Below are 16,311 nucleotides of genomic sequence, written 5' to 3' on the forward strand. Positions count from 1 at the left end.
CCTCTCCCGGAAGTACTTGATGGCCTCAGGGTCTATGAAGGTTGGCTCCTCCCGGTGGCCCTGCTCAAAGACCTTGCGCTTGTGCCGGAACTCAATGACCGTCTTGGTGTAGGAGTTGAGTGTGGTGACGGAGGCTGCCATGCAGCAGGTAAAGGACCCCCACGCCAGGCTGCCAACAGACGAGGAGAGAGGTGCCATGGTGAGGGTGGGCTGGGGACAGGAAACCCCACCCACCAGACCAGCGCTCCTCCTGCACAGCTGCCTCCTCTGAGCCAGACCTGAGCAGGTGCTGCCGTAGAGCAGAACAGGATTTGGTCCCTGCCCCGCTCACAGTCTGTGCACGGATGCAGACATGACAGAGTTCATCACTGGGAGGCAAGAAAAGGGCGAGGCCTTCTATCCAAGGGGGCCAGCCTCCGGGAAGGTCACCAGAACACAGTGATGCCTGTGTTGCCCAGGGTCTTGGAGGATGAGTGAGCCTTTGCCAGAGGGAAGGGCATCCCAGGAAGAGGGAAGGGAGTGCGCAAAGGTGTGGAGGCATGAGGCAGTAGAGAACAGTCTCTGGTCTGCAGGAGGTTGGGGATGCTGGAGTGAGGGAGAGCGTGATTAGGTGAAGTTGATGATAGAAAAGGAAATGGGGGTAGACACCCGAAAAGCTGGGTTCCATGGGGGTTAAATTACCTCTGTTCATGCATGCTTTGGGCAAGATGCTTAACCCCTCTGCCTCTTATTCCTCATATCACTTCAACGGACACATCCACAGCACCACTTCACAGCATGGTTGCAAGGGTTAAAGGAAATGAGCCATTCAAAACGTCTTAGAACAGTGCCTGGCGCATACAGCGGGCACTCAAGAACAGCTTGCGGTCATTACTACCATTGCTATTTTCAACCTTCTTACTACCCACCCACTTCTATCTGACTTCATCTCCAAACTCTCCCCCTGAGAGATTAAGTTATAACGACCCGTGTGGCTTTCTGTTGTCCACTTCCTCCAAGCACAGCTGCGGACTCTTGGCCACACGCACCTGATGTGTATGCTGAGCCAGCCGGGGCTGGAGAATCTGTCCTACCGACAACTGGAAAGCAGGGAAGGGCCGCACGGGGTAGGAGACCAGCTGTCCAGGCTGCTGCGTCTCTGACCCAGTGTCCGTTCTAGAAATGGTCTCCCACCTACTTCTGACCAGGAGTGGGTACCAGCCTGGTTCTACCGGTCAGGCCTCCCGGTCCCTGCTCCCCAGTCTCTGCCCTGATGACTGGTTTCCTCCAGATCAAGGGCTCAGCTTTGCTGCCCTGTCTCAGAGCATCCCGTCTCCCCTTTTGCCCGCCACCCATTGGGTCTCTCAACGTGACCACCATGCATTCCTCAAGGTCAGTGCAGCCCATCTCCCACACCCACTGCTCCCCTCTTTGTCAGCCCCTGGCCATCCAGAAGAAAAGCAAGGGGAAGTATGCGGATTCAGCCTTTCTCCCAAGGATCCCCTATCATCACCTGAACCTTATCACCAAAACCATTAATGGATTCTTTCATGATAATGACCTAATTTTGATCTCCCAGAAACTCTGAGTAGCTGTAATAGACACGCATGGGGTCCACTTGGCCCCTCTTAGAACGGCCTTGTCCATCAAAGAGTCCAGTAGGTGACCCCGCCCCCCTGTTCATAGATGACTGGATGAGGGCTGAACATCTGGGAAGTTGGTCCAATCAGATACTCTCTCCTCTGAGCAATGAAACTCAAGACTAGTTCAATGTGCGGTACGTGTTTAGACAGGTGGAAATTAAAAGCATGATGATGGCAAATGAAGAAACAGGTTTTTCTGGGATTCCACAAGGATACATAGGTTAGTTTTGCCTGACCAGCAACCATTCTGTTAAGGGACCAGTGCTCCCTCTTCTCAGGTCATGTGGTTTGTATGGAGCTGGCCTCACCACCCCCCCCACCCCCGCCCCAACACCTTTAGGCGTGATCACATGGCCAACACCTGGCCAATGAGAGCATCACTTCCCTCTGGCCACAGATATTGGTTCAAGGATGGGCATGTGACACCCGATCCCAGGACTCTTGCTCAAGCTGTTGGAAAACAGGGCTCATCTTTCTCCTGGGGTACCACACGGGTGGGATTTGAGCCTGGAGCTGCTGGGGCCTGCCTTGCCACTATGCAACCTGCTAATGAGGCTGCCTCAAAGCAGAGCCACGAAAAGGAGCTAGATCCTTGAGCTGAAGCCATTATCCCTGGATTTTTCAGTTATGGGTGCCCAAATTCCTTTATCAGGTTTTTTTTTTTTTCCCTAAGCCAATTTGAATTGGGTTTCTGTCATTGGCAACCCAAGTTCTTATACAATTACTTTTTATACATTCCCTTCTTCTACATAGCTTAGTTTTAAAGTGAATTTCTAGTCTTGTCTAGGAGCAGGTCAACTACCAACTCTGATGACCCAACGAGAGGAGGAGTCTCTCTCTATCACATAGCCCTGTTCAGTGTCCCCTCAGCCCTCACCACACCCTGTAATTCCCCTGTAGCTTTTCCCCCCTATTATTTATTATCCTTTGTTTTTAAATGAAACTTTCTATTTTGAGATAATTATAGATTCACATGCAGTTGTAAGAAATCATGCAGAGAGATCCATCCATGTACGCTTTCCCCAGTTACCCTCATGGTAACATCTTGCAAACATAGTACAAGCATATTGACATGGACACAATCGAGATACAGAATATTTCCATCCATCACTGCGATGATCTCTCCTGTGGCCATTTTACAGCCACACCCACTCCCCTCCCAAACTCTGGCAACCAGTAATCAGTTCTTCATTTCTATAATCTTGTCATTTTAAGAATGCTATATAAATGGAAATGCACAGCATGTATCTTGGGGATTGGCTTTTTTACCCGGTGTGATTCTCTGGAGAGTCGTCCCTGATGCATGTATCAACCATTTGTTCCCTGATATCGCTGAGTTTCTCCACATCTGCACCAGCATTTCATGTTGTCACTTTTTTTTTTATTTTAGCGATTCTGATAGATGTGTAGTAACACCTCATCATGGTTTCTATTTGCATTTTCCTAATGGCTAATGGTGGTGAACATCTTTCCAGTTGCTTACTTGCCATCTGTTTATCCTCTTTGGCAAAATCTCTGTTCATGTCTTCCTGCCCACTTTTTAATCGAGTTGTTTTGCTGTGGTTATTGTTTCCTTTTGAGTTTTGAGTGTTTTCATTGATCCTAGCTATGAGTCCTTTGTCAGAGCGGAGGCTAACAAGTCTTTTCTTCCTCAGCAACTTGTCTTTTCAACCTCTTAACAAGGTCTGTCACAGAGCAAAAGTGTTTAATTTTGCTGAAATCCAATTTATCAAATGTTCCTTTTATGTTTTTGATCCAATCGATATTAAATCTAAGACCTCTTTGCCTAGGTCTAGATTCAAAGATTTTCTATTTTTTTCTTCTAAAAACTTTACCATTTCACAATGTATATGTAGGTCCATGATCCATTCTGAGTTAATTTTTAGATAAGGCATCGAGTGCTTTTTTGTTCTGTTTTGTTTTGTTTTGTTTTTTTACCTATGACTGTCCAGTAGCTCCTGCAATATTTGTTGAAAAGGCTACTCCCCCCTCCATGGAACGGAAATGCATCTTTGTCAAATATCAATGAGGCATATTTTTGGGTTCCTTATTCCACACCATTGTTCTGTGTGTCTACCCCTCCACCAATACCACACAATCTAGACTACCATAACTATGTATTAAGTCTTGAAGTTGGGTAGACTTCCCAATTTTAGCCTTCTACTTTTAGCCTTCTTTTTCAAACTTATTTTGGCTATTCTAGCTCCTTTGCCTTTCCTAATAAATTTTAAAATAATCTTACCTATACCTACAAGAAATCTTGCTGAGATTTTCACAGGAATTGCATGAAACTGTATACTAACTCAAGGAGAACTGACGTCTTCACCACAAACACACTGTCTCTCTCCATTTATTTGGATCTTCTCTGATTCCTTTCGTTGGCATTTTGTGGTTTTCACCATGGAAGGCCTACAAATGTTTTGTTAGATTGATGATGAAGTGTTCACTGTGTTGAATGCAAATGGTGTTGTATTTTTAGTTTTGTTGTCCAACTGTTCAATGGCGGTTTATGGAAACATAATAGGTTTTTACATTATTTGTCTCATATCCTGAGACTCTACTGAACCTATACATCAGGTCTAGGCATGTTTTGGTAGATGTCTTGGACTTTTCTACATAGACAATCCTGTCATCTGCAAACAAGTCTGGTTTATTTCTTCCTTTCCAATCTGTATGCCTTTTATTTACTTTTCGTGCTTTATTGCACTAGCAAGAAATTCCAGCACTATGTTGAGGAAGAGTGGCGCTCCCAGTCTTAGAGAGAAAACGTTCAGTCCTGTTACTGCCTGCTGGAAGTGAGGTCCAGGCTACCCGTGGGATTTCCACCGCCACTTGGGGATGGGTGGGGCTTGTTACTTTCCCAGCAAAGTGACAGTCCCAGTTCCCTACTCTGGCACCACCACAGCAGGTGAGGGGGCACGCAGTTAGGTGCCTCCTTATAGCCTGGTGAGGGGAGTCTAAGCTTGGCATGAGTGGGGGTCAAACCACAGTTGTTGGGGTTGTTGTTTTTTTGTCTGTTATGTATCACTATACGGTTATTGCTAAACTTTCTGTCTTGGTAGGCTGCCCCTTTCCTGGTCTTTGGCTATAGAAAGTAGACTCCGTGGTGTGTGTGTGTGTGTGTGTGTGTGTGTGTGCACGTGCACGCCTTTTTGCATTGCTGGCTTGCTGACTTCTTCATTTGTAGATCGGGATGCGCTAGACAAAAAGTACTCACCAATATGCTCTCAGTCCCTGGCCAGCCTGCTGTCTCATGTCTACCTTTTAGCATCCTCTTATGCTGCTTTATGTATAATGTTCCAGGAGTGCTAGCTGGGACTTAGCAGGAGGAATAGGGAGAAGGATGTCTATTCCATCATCCCAGAAGCGGTAGCTCCCCCACTCCCGCCCCAGAACATCAGTTTCATGAAAACAGGAGCTTTGTTTTGTTCCCGGCTATATGCTCAGCACCAAGGACAGTGCCTGGCACATAGCAGGTGCTCAATAAATATTTGCAGAATGAATAAATAGAGATTGAACAGCTATAAAAATACTGCCCTGCTTTTAATGTGGGTGAGGGGCTCAGGGCCTCATCCTCCCTGCCGTGCCTCATCCCAAGACCCCTCTGGGCCCTCACGCAGGACACTGTTTGAAAACCTCGGGACTGGAACACTTCCTGCTGTTTGCAGCTTGCAATTCTGAGCTGGTGCACCCCTGGGCTGCTGCCTGAGGTACGTGGGTGGTTGGCCTGGTTTTTGGAGCCAAGAGCAGAGTGGACACTGTGGGGAGGAAAGGGGAGGGTGATGGGGTGGACAGAGGGACTGTCAACCACTCTGTCCTCTGGGAGCTGCGGGGGGCAGGGGCAGGGGAATGCTGGGGGCCGATTCAGAGATGCATAGATGCCACCTTGCAGTGTCCCCCAGGCCCTCCTCCGTGGGAAGACTGTTAACTGACCACTGAGGGGGGCAGCCCTAGTTCTCTTTCAGGCCAGACGGGCACAGAGTCATTGTGCCCAAATGCTCGGTCCAGGCCACGCTCAGTGCCCCAGAACTGATGGGACCAGGAGCTGATGACGGCAGGTTCTGGGGCCCCAGGCAGTCCAGCCATGGCCAGCAGGTGTCCTTGGGTGGCCACACCTCTCCTTCCCCTCCTTGGTGTTAAAAAAAAGGAAGCAAGAACCACCTGCCTTGGGGGACATGAGAAAGAGTGAGAGCTTCCTGCTGACCACAGAGCCTCTCAGCAGGGACACCAGCAAACACACCCTCCCTGGTGGCCCTTTGGGGCCAAGGTTCTTCTATGGTCATGGCAGCAGAACCCCCCACCCCTAAGGGATCGATCTGCTGAAATGCCAGCTAAGGCCTGCAGAGAGGGCAGGGCAGCCGAGGGTCCTGAGAGAGGGAAGAGGCTAGCCTTCTGTTTCCACAGGGTTGTGGAGACTGGAAGGGAACAAGGGGAGGAAGGGAGGAGGGTAGCTGCGAGGCCATCACACTTCACACAGATGGGGTCCCAGAAGCAAACAGAGAGGCACCACCCCTCTGGGACCTGGCCCAGCTTGCTGCTCTCTTGCTGTGTGACCTGTGCCAAATCGCTTAACCTCTCTGGGCTTCTAGCTCTTATAAAGCTACAACTCCACGATGCTCTCCTACCCTCAGTCTGCAGACTAAATGCTCAGGACTGGGGTTCCACTGTGTGTGTTGTGGTAGGAAGGGCCTTTTTTCTATCTTTCTCCACTTTGATCAAATTGAAATCAGAAGCACAGAGTGACTAGCTTTCCCCTTCCCCGCCATCGCCAGGAAAACGGACATGCTGACATTCCACGTGGGGGTCACAAACTCACGTTCCCGCAGACTCAGCTGGATGGTGAAGCGAGGAAAGTATAAGGCGAGAAGGAGTGGTGGGGACAGAGGTGAACCGGACAGCATGGGCCCCATCTACGGGGGCAGCCACCCCTCAGCTTCAGCCGCCGGCTGCCATGTGGCAATGCCGGTTAGGCAAGGACATAGCCCCTAATGGTCAAGAGAAGCCCAAAACTTGGAGTTTTGCACAAAATGTTTACCTTTTTAGACTGTTAAAAGCAAATACAACTTTTATTGAACATCCTGGCAGGCCATACAAAACGTCTACTGGCTGGGTTCAGCCCCTGGGCTAAGGGGAGACGTTTTTTTGGAAAAAAAAAAAAAAAAAAACCAAACAGGCAGGAGGGCTGGAGGGGCTCTGGGCTCAGGGTGAGGATGGGGTTCTGAAGCTCTATCACGGCCAAAGCAGCGAGCTGGGCAGTGACAGGAAGTCACGGCCAGGGCTGGATACTAAGAGAACACTAAAGTCCTGGGAGCAAATGTGAGCGGTGCATCCAGGGCGGATGGAGACCCTGTGAGGCATGCATTAGTATTATCGACTCGAGAGATGAATCACTTGAGACGCTGGGTTGCTTGCCTTTAATAATAACACGCGTGAGCACATCCTCTGTGTTAAGCACCTCACACGTGTTATTTCACATAGTCCTCACTGCAGCCCCTCCCTAAGGATGCCCCCCGCCGGGAGCCTCACCTCCCGGGGTTCATGCTTTGTGTGGGCCCCTTCTCCTTGAATCTGGCCCATCACTTGCTCTTGACCAACAGAAGCAGCGGAAACAACAGTGTGACTTCTGAGGCAAGGTCATAAAATAAACTTGTAGCTTCTGCTCGGATCTCTCGGAATGCTTGCTCCCCGCAGGGGCCCGGCCACCGGCCTGGAGAAGCTGGTCCTGCTGACAGCCTAGCTGAGCCCCCAGCCCCCAGCCAGCACCCACAGCCAGTGCTGGGAGGGGCCAGCTTGGCCCCCCTGCCCAGCCAAGCCCCAGATGACTCCAGCCCTGGCCAGCATCCCACCAAAGCGTCATGGAAGACGCCGAGCAAGGAAAACCCAGCTAAGCCCAGTCAACCCGTTAAGCCATAAGAGACAATAACACATTTTTATTTTAAGCCACTACGTTTTAGGGTGATGTGTTATAAATCCACAGAAAACTGACAGACTGCTTGCCAAGAGACTCGGGCCATCTCCCCATTTTACAGCTGAGGATACTGAGGCACGGGGAGGCGGAGGGACCTGGTGCGAGTCCACGGCTGGTGAGGGTCAAAGTGGGGATCTGCTCCCAGGCTGTCTGAGCCCAGAGGCCGCCCTTCAACCACCCCTCCGCAGTGCCTGCCCCCAGCGGCCCAGCAGTGCATGTCGGCAAGGTGTGAACGAGGCCGTCTGACTCTCAACCGTGGACCCTTCCCCTTCCTGGGCACGTGTCCCTCCCAGAAGCCGGTGCCCAACATCAGCTGGGCATCTCTGATCCCCGACCTCCCAAGTCTCCGTGGCCTGTCTTGCTCTGCTGGGTGGGGAGGCAGAGGCTGGCGCTGTCTGGCCTCAAAGCTTCTCTCCTGCCTGGTGCCTGGGGCGGGGATGGGGGAGGCGTTGGGGCCAGAATTTTGACAAACGGCCTCACACATATTAAACAAGAGAAATGACACAATGACGCTGCACAGCCCTGGCGAGGCCCCAAAAGCAAGGGATGAAAAATGGGGCTGATCCATCTTGCAGGTCTTGGTGACAAGAAGAAATGGATCAGCCCTAATAGGGACCGCACGTTGGGCCCCGGCCTTAAATAAGTCAGATGAGAATGAGGCCAGCCCCAAGGGAACAGGAGCAGGGCAGGAGGCCTGGCTTCCAGGGAAGGAAAGCTTCCCATGGCCGACACCGGCAGGCCCCGTTCGAGACACCGAGTGCCAGGGCGGAGAGCCAGGGGCTTCTAGAATCCTATTGCTACTTAAGGCTGTGGGACTCCGGGGGAGTGACCCAACCTTTCTGAGCAACACGGGGGGGGTTTGCGTGTGTTAAATTTCATATGGAAATCGGTAACATTAGAAGGGCTGGTGTTTGGGGCGCCTGGGTGGCTCGGTCGGTTAAGCGTCCGACTTCGGCTCAGGTCACGATCTCGTGGTCCGTGAGTTCGAGCCCCGTGTCGGGCTCTGTGCTGACAGCTCAGAGCCTGGAGCCTGTTTCAGATTCTGTGTCTCCCTCTCTCTCTGCCCCTCCCCTGTTCATGCTCTGTCTCTCTCTGTCTCAAAAATAAGTAAATGTTAAAAAAAAAAATTTTAGAAGGGCTGGTGTTTGAGAGCACTTGCCGTGTGTCAAACAGCGTGCCACGCACATCCACGAAGTGTCTACGTATCATCCCGTTCTCGCAGAGGCAGAATACAGAGGTTAGGAGTGTGGGCTCTGAGGCCACACTGCCCGGGTTCAGATCCCAGCCCTGCCGCTCAGTGGCCAGAGAGAGCTTGGACGGGTTACTTAGGTTTGCCTGTGCCTCAGTTTCCCCTCCACAAAATTTCCACCGCACTGCGCCGTGGCGATGGTGACATACCAGGCCTCGATACGTGGCACAGGCGGTCACACACGTGCTCACACCCAAGAATGTTCATTCCTTTCCTTTGCCCCCTTCTCTAGCTCAGGTGACCACCGTCCAAGGTCAAGAGCTCAGGCGACAGCTGCTAGAAGGAGGGACGTGTAGGGCAACAGGGGGCACCAGAGCCTTAGCTGGTTTCCTTGCGAGCCTGAGGGTCAAGGTCCCTGTAAGACATGTGCCTTTGCAAAGCAGAAACCAAACAGAGGGTGGGAAGGGGTGAAATTAGCAAGAGTCCCCAGTGGTCTGGAAGGGGGTCCTTCTTACTTGAAGCCCTACTCCTATTCCTACTCCATTCTGACGATCCTCCCAAGTCTCTGTACCTCCTGTCCCCTCTGCCCAGCACATTGTCTTATTCCCTTCTCCACATTTTGCCCGATCGCATTCTCCCCAGAGGACCCTCCCTGCCCGAAGCTGGGTCAGCAACCCCTCCTCTGTGCTCTGTGCTTACTCTGTCCCCGAGTAAGCAATCGGTAAATGCATGTAAAGTGACTGAGTGGATTAGTGGCTCCTGGCCACCAGAAGCAGGCCTGCACACCTCGTGTAATGGACAACTGAGGTCGTTGTCTTTCCTCCTTGTGATAACCCCGCCTCACCCCTAATTTTCCACTGGGGAGGCTCCTCCTCCTGTCTCTGTCCAAGGGATTGGGTGGGGCCAATCCCGCCGCCTGGACCTTGTGACCCAGGCCAGACCAATCAGGGTGGAAATCATTGGTCATGGGATGGGCACACGACTTAAGCTAATCCAATGACAGCCATAACCAGGATTTGGGCGGGAAATATGGGAAAGAAGCCCCATCTCTCTGCTGGTATTGCTACGTTTGTAAAATGGAAGCCTAGAGCTGGGCATGGTGACCATCTTTGCTTAGGGAAGGCTGCCTGTGAATGAAGACAAGACAAAGGACAAAGGGAACAGAGACAGGCAAGGGGGTGGAGAGAGCTCCTGATAAATCATCTGAGCACCTGGACCCAGCTGTGCCTGGGGCAGATGCTCACCCAGCACCCATCCCGGTCATTCACCACCGGAGAGTTCTGGGCTCATTCCTCGCCCAAGAGGTAAGCGTGGGCAAGCAGAACCAATATGTTCCTGGCCCTCCCTCAGCTGTGGTGATGATTTGGGAGAGAGAAGATGACCCATGGCCCCTGATGGGCCCATCAGGGGGAGACCGGGGACTTCGGTCAACGTTGGGGAAAGAGGAACCCTCCCTTCCCCCGTATGTGAAGGAAGAGGCACCAGGAGGGAGGTTTCTCACCACCAGGAGGAAAGCCCACCCAGGGACAGGGTTAAATTCGCAGAGGGTCACGACGGATTTGACCCGAGGCCCCCCAGGTTACCCAACTGGACTTCTGGGTCACCCGAACTAACACACACCCCTTGTTTACTTGGCTCGGGAGTCTACTGATTCTGTCTTGCTCTTGCATACAAAAATTATCCGACCTCCCAGGCCCTCCCACCTTCCAGAACAGCCTGTGTGGCAGGGGTCAGAAGCTTTACTCTGTAAAGGGCCGGGCGGTGAACATTTTAGGCTTTGTGGGCCACTGACTGTTGCCTGCAACCGCCCAGCTCTGCCATTGTAGCGTGAAGGCGGCCACAAGACAACGCGTGAATAACGAGAGTGGCTCTGTCCCAATAAAACTTTATTTATGGACACTGAAATTTAAGCACATGATTTCCACACATCACAAGGTGTTATTCTCCTTTTGATTGATTTCAAGCATCTGAATATGTAAAAACCATCCTTAAGTTGAGGGCCGCATAAAAACAGGTAGTGGATGGGCCATAGAGTCTCAAAGTCCCCGTGCACTCTGGGCTACCCTTGCCTTCTTCTGCCCTTCCTCCCTCACCTGGGCCGAGCTGCCAAAGGCCCAGCATGCGTGGAGGCTCTGGTGTCTGAAGGTCAAAGGCCACTTACCAGAAGGACCATCCGTAGTCCCAGGAGTGGGGTCTCCAGTCTTCAGGGCCGAGGCTCACAGTGACCTGGAACACCTGTGTGTACATCATGTGGGCGACCATTCCCAGGAGGCCTGTGGGGGGAGCAGAACAAGAGGTCAGGAAGCAAGGTGGAGCTCTGTCCACCTTTGTCCTGTGGGCCTGTCAGTGCTGGGGGACAGCATGGAAGGGGAAGGGCCGTTGGTAGGACCAGAGCGGGGAAGCCAGAGGGTGGTGTTTTCTAAGCCAGCCAAGGAGCTTGAGTCTGAGCAAGAAGGCACAGGGAAGGCATGGAGAAATTAAACAAGGGAGACACAGAGTCAAATCTGCACAGACGGGCAGACTTTTTCTTTGTCTTTATTTTAAGTTTACTTATTTATTGTGAGAGACAGAGACATCATGAGTGGGGGGGCGGGCAGAGAGAGAGAGAGAGAGAGAGAGAGGGAGAGAGAGAATCCCAAGCAGGGTCTGCGCTGTCATCTGGGAGCCTGACTCGGGGCTTGAACTCACGAAACCGTGAGATCGTGACCTGAGCCAAAACTAAGAGTCAGATGCTTAACCGACTGAGCTACCCGGGAGCCCCGAACTTTTTCCGTTAAGTACCAGGTAAGTAGATATTTCAGGCTCTGTGGTCCACGCAGTCCCTGTTGTAACTACGTCTCTACTGTCGTAGCACAAAAGAGTCAGAGACAGTAAACGTATCAATGGAAGAGTATGGCTGTGTACCAATAAAACTTCACAAAAACAGGCACCGAGCCAGATTTTAACCCGTGGGCTATAGTTTGCTGATTCTTGCGTTAGGAGGTCATTTGGGAGAAGCAGCCTAGAGGGTATTTTTCAAACTGCAGGTGTTGATTCACTAGACTAGTGGGTCATGAAGTCACCTTCAATGATTGCCACTGTTGACTGCCACATTAAAAAAAAAAAAGAAGAAGAAGAATGGAACAGAATGGAACAGAATGGAACGGAATAGAAATATCTGATACATCAAATGTAGCAGGAATGAATATTGTTTTGGAGAACTTTTCAGTTCTATGCATGTGTACATGGGCGCAGTGACTGAAACATGAAATGTTTTTCTGTGGCTCATGGTCAAAAATCTTTGAGCCCACTGGCTGGGAGAACTTGGATTCCAAGGGATCTGAGTGGGAATCCTCTTCCACCACGTTTTCATCACGTAGCACTGGGCAAAGCCTCACTCTCTGAGCTTCAAGTCCTTGGATCCAAAGACGAGGATTGTGACACGTACGGCAAAGAGTAAGTGAAGTGAGGCAAGGCAGCCTCAAGTCTGTGCTCAGTGGCACGCAATCATTATAGTCACCGGGATTATTATAAATCTGGGGACATTTCTCTGTGTGGACTGTGGCATCTGGAGCCCTCAGGAACCTAACCTTAAGATAGAGTGATACACTATTGATGAGAAAGGGAGGGGTAGATAACAAGAATAAAGGAAAACAATCATGTTTGTGCACCTGCTATGTGCCAAGCACTCTGTATGATTACTTCTTAATTTTCACAACAACCCTCTGAAGTATCATGAAGTACCTTGATCAGGACTACGTACCGTTGTTCAGGTTGCCCACTGCGCATCTCCATAGGGCCCCATTCACAATACAGTCTATGTTGAAGCAGAGTTGAAGCAGAACCATGCCTACAAGGCTGTATGTGGTAGCCCTGAATACGATTATTCCATTCCACAGGGGAGAAAATAGAAGCCCGGAGTGGGAAAGTCTGTCCAAGGTCACAGAGGGAGTCCATGGCATAGTTGTGACTGGTGCCCATATCCAAATGCCCTCAACTCCAAGGCTCTCCACCCTCTCCCCTCTTCTTGAAGAGGAGGCAAGAGAAAAGATGGAGATAAGGAGTGGAGAGATGGAGGTTCAGCAAAGGCAGAAGTAAAGAGGGAGTGGGGTTCTGTGTCCTGGGACCCAGGGTGGGGAATGGAGGGAGGAAGCCATCCTGTGTTCCCACAGGGTGGAGATAAATGGTTAGCAACTGGTTCTCCAGAGGCAAAAGAAAAGCCCTGGTTTGTAGCGTCTATCAGGTTCCACGGTGCCACTACGGCCAATGTCAAGCGACCAATGGGAGGTCACGGAAGGCAGAGCAGAGGAGAGGTGTGCCCCGTGGGCACCCGTAGGCTCCAGCACACCTCGTGCCTGACGCCAGTCACTGGACCCCAGGCCCAAAGGAGAAAGGACTCTGTGGTTGTCATAGACAACCCCTTATAGACACTTCTCGCTATTCTCTGACTGCAGATTAGAGCTGGTGGGGAGCCCTTGAGGCAGGAAATCCCAGGGAGGAAATCCAGGCACCACGACAGGTGCTGAGGCCTCCTCGGGAGCCTCCTAAAAGTCCCTCCTCCCCCAGGCTGTCTCTGCCAGGCCCGACTACATCCTAGACCACATCCTGAGTTGTGCCCTGGCAGGTGGCGCAGAACTGACCTGGGCTATCCCACCCATTCGACAGCACCCTCTCTGGTCCTCTCTGCCTTGGCCCAGTCTGTTGAAAGGAGGCGAACGGTGAGCCATATGGATATCTTCTTTTTCGTCACTTGACACAACTCTGGGTGAACTTGCCAAGACGTACGTGACTGATATAGCTTATTCTTTGGAACCAACGCATACGATTCCTTAATAATGAAGTAGCATGTTTTATCTACCCAATCAATGGATGGTACTAGGTCTTGTCCCGTTTTCGGCTCTACAAGAAATGCCGTGATGAACACCTTTCTACAAGTCTTTTTGGGGATACAAGCAAGTACTGCTCCGGATGGAATAATAAGAATTGCTGGGTCACAAAGTATATGCGTTTTAAATTTGAGTCAATGTCAGAAAATTGCTCTCCTGCATGGTAGCCTCATCATGTGTTTCTGCCAGCTGTCTGGGGGTACTTACCTAAACCTTCACCAACACTGGAGATTCCAAAACCTGAAAACCTGTGCCCATCGTGGGATGCAGAATGCCACCTCAACATTGTTGTCAATTTTATATTTCCCTCATACTGGTGAGCTTGGGCGTGTTTCACGTGTTTATTGACCATGCCTATCTCTGTCTGTATAGCGCCTGTCTGTATCCTTTGTCAATTTTTTCTTTAAAAAAAAAAAAGTATTTTCTCTTATCAGTTGGTAGGAATTCTTTATGTATTCTAGATACTAATCCTGTCTGTCACGTAGACTACCCAAGAGTTTACTGCTCTTGTCTTCCCATGTACCAAACACCTTTTTGTTTTTTTAAATGAATAGACTTTACTTTTTAGAGCAGGTTTAGGGTCACAGAAAAAGTGAGGGGAAATTATGGAGAGTTCCCATGTGTCCCCAGTCACCACCGCCACAATCTCCCGTATAATTAACACGTTGCATTCGTGTGGTACATTTGTTACAATTGATGAGCCAATACTGATCCATTATTATTAACTAAATCCTGAGTTTACATTAGGGTTCCCTCTTCGTGTTGCACATTCTATGGGCTTTGATAAATGTATAGTGACAGGTAACCACCATTACTGTGCCGAATCATTCATAGCCTTAAGAATCCCCTGTGGTCCACCTTTTTATCCCTCCCTCCCTCTCTGCCTCCCTGAACCCCTGGCAAACACTGATCTCTTTATAGTCTCCACAGGCTTGCCTTTTCCAGAATGTCATATAGTTGGAATCACATAGTACATAGCCTTCTCAGGCTGGCTTCTCTCACTTAGCAATATGCATTTAAGGTCCCTCTCTGTCTCTTCATGGCTTTTTAGTGCTGAATAATGTTCCATCATCTGGACCCATCACAGGCCATTTACCTGTGGTCCAGTAACCTGTGGAAGGACATCTCAGTTGCTTCCAAGTTTTGGCAATTATGAATAAAGCTGCTTTTGTCAAACACTTTGATATCTGATATAGTCAAATTTACCAGGCTTTTCCTTTGCAGTTTTCACATGCTGTGTCTACCTTTTTGGAAAAGGAACACCTGTAAATGCATTGTCCTATATTTTTATATTAATTCACCTAGAATTTATCTTGGTGAATGGTGTGAGTTAAGGATCTAAGTTAAGTGTTTTTAATGAGTAGCTGATTGTCTTGAATCCTTATAGAATGACCTGTCCTTTCCTCCACTGATTTCATTTTTATTTTATTTATTTTAATGTTTTTTATTATTACGTTTCTTTATTTTTGAGAGGCAGAGAGAGACAGAGCATGAGTGGGGGAGGGGTAGAGAGGGAGACACAGAATCGGAGGCGGGCTCCAGGCTCTGAGCCGTCAGCCCAGAGCTCGACGCAGGGCTCAAACCCACGAACTGTGAGATCACGACCTGAGCCAAAGTCGGATGCTTAACCAACTGAGCCGCCCAGGTGCCCCTGATTTTATTTTTATTTTATTTATTTATCTTGAGAGAAAGAGACAGCACAAGCAGGGAAGGGGCAGAGAGAGACAGAGAGAGAGAATCCCAAGCAGGCTCCACACTGTCAGCACAGAGCCCGATGTGGGGGACAATCTCATGAACCAGACAATAATGACCTGAGCCGAAATCCAACTGAGCAACCCAGGCGCCCCTTCCCCGCTGATTTTAAATGACACTTACATTCCAAGCCCCACCTGTACGTGAGTGTTTCCTGATGTCACTCTGTTCTACGGGTCTGCCTCTGTTCTTGTGTCAATGCCACACTCTTTTACCCGTTATAAGTCACAGTAGAGTCTGTTATCTGGGAGGACAGCCTCCCCCCCTCACTTCCCAGTGCTCGTTCCCCCTAGAATTGCTGCCTCACCCAGGAACCTTGCACCTTTAGTGGGGTCCTGACCCCTTCCCTAGCCCCAACCAGTCCCTTTCTGGGTTTGTGGGGGACTTGGGGGGTAGGGCTCACTCTCCAAACCCTCAGCTGTTCTAACGTCTTGAGTTTCCTCTGCACTATGCCAGTCCAGATGCTCTCCGAGTTATGTGGCCTCTGCGTGTCTTGTTTTCTCATCTATAAAATGGGGATATCAGTAGACACAGGTAATCCCAATGAGCATCTACTAATGCAGGAAAGCGTTCATGAGAACAACCACTCCTTCTATGAGGGCAGTGGGGACATGACGAAAACACCCAGCGAGACCCAGAAGCCAGACCCAGCCTGTTGGCAGAACAATTTTCTAAACTGTTAGTTTGGAAAAGCAGTGATTTCTCAATCGGATTCCATTTACTCCCAAATATGAAAGGCCGTGCTTTAAGGAAAGTCAATAAATGAAAATTATTTCTTCATTCAAAGAATTCAAAGATAGGCTGGTGAGTTGCTCTGACTGCATTTTGAAGAGTCTCCTTTAAACATCTGATCTTCGCCTGTGTTTCTGGAAGCATGTCTGTTCTGCACAGGGAAGTCCGTGGTAGCGTCTGTCA

The 16,311-nt window shown here is 50.1% G+C and overlaps 1 protein-coding gene across 1 annotated transcript in view; it reads right to left on the bottom strand.

Moving 5' to 3' along the window:
* The window catches only part of GSG1L (GSG1 like), a 133,578-nt gene that overhangs the window by 26,247 nt on the left and 91,020 nt on the right, over positions 1-16,311 (bottom strand). Inside the window, exons 3-4 of the mRNA XM_040463628.1 lie at positions 10,941-11,052; positions 2-169 (exon numbers count right to left, since the gene is read on the bottom strand). Of these exons, the coding sequence (XP_040319562.1) occupies positions 2-169; positions 10,941-11,052 (280 nt within the window). The remainder of the gene's footprint in view (position 1; positions 170-10,940; positions 11,053-16,311) is intronic.

This window comes from Herpailurus yagouaroundi, unplaced genomic scaffold (assembly GCF_014898765.1).
Source record: "Herpailurus yagouaroundi ecotype Mexico unplaced genomic scaffold, PumYag 410, whole genome shotgun sequence".
Classification (NCBI taxonomy): Eukaryota; Metazoa; Chordata; class Mammalia; order Carnivora; family Felidae; genus Herpailurus; species Herpailurus yagouaroundi.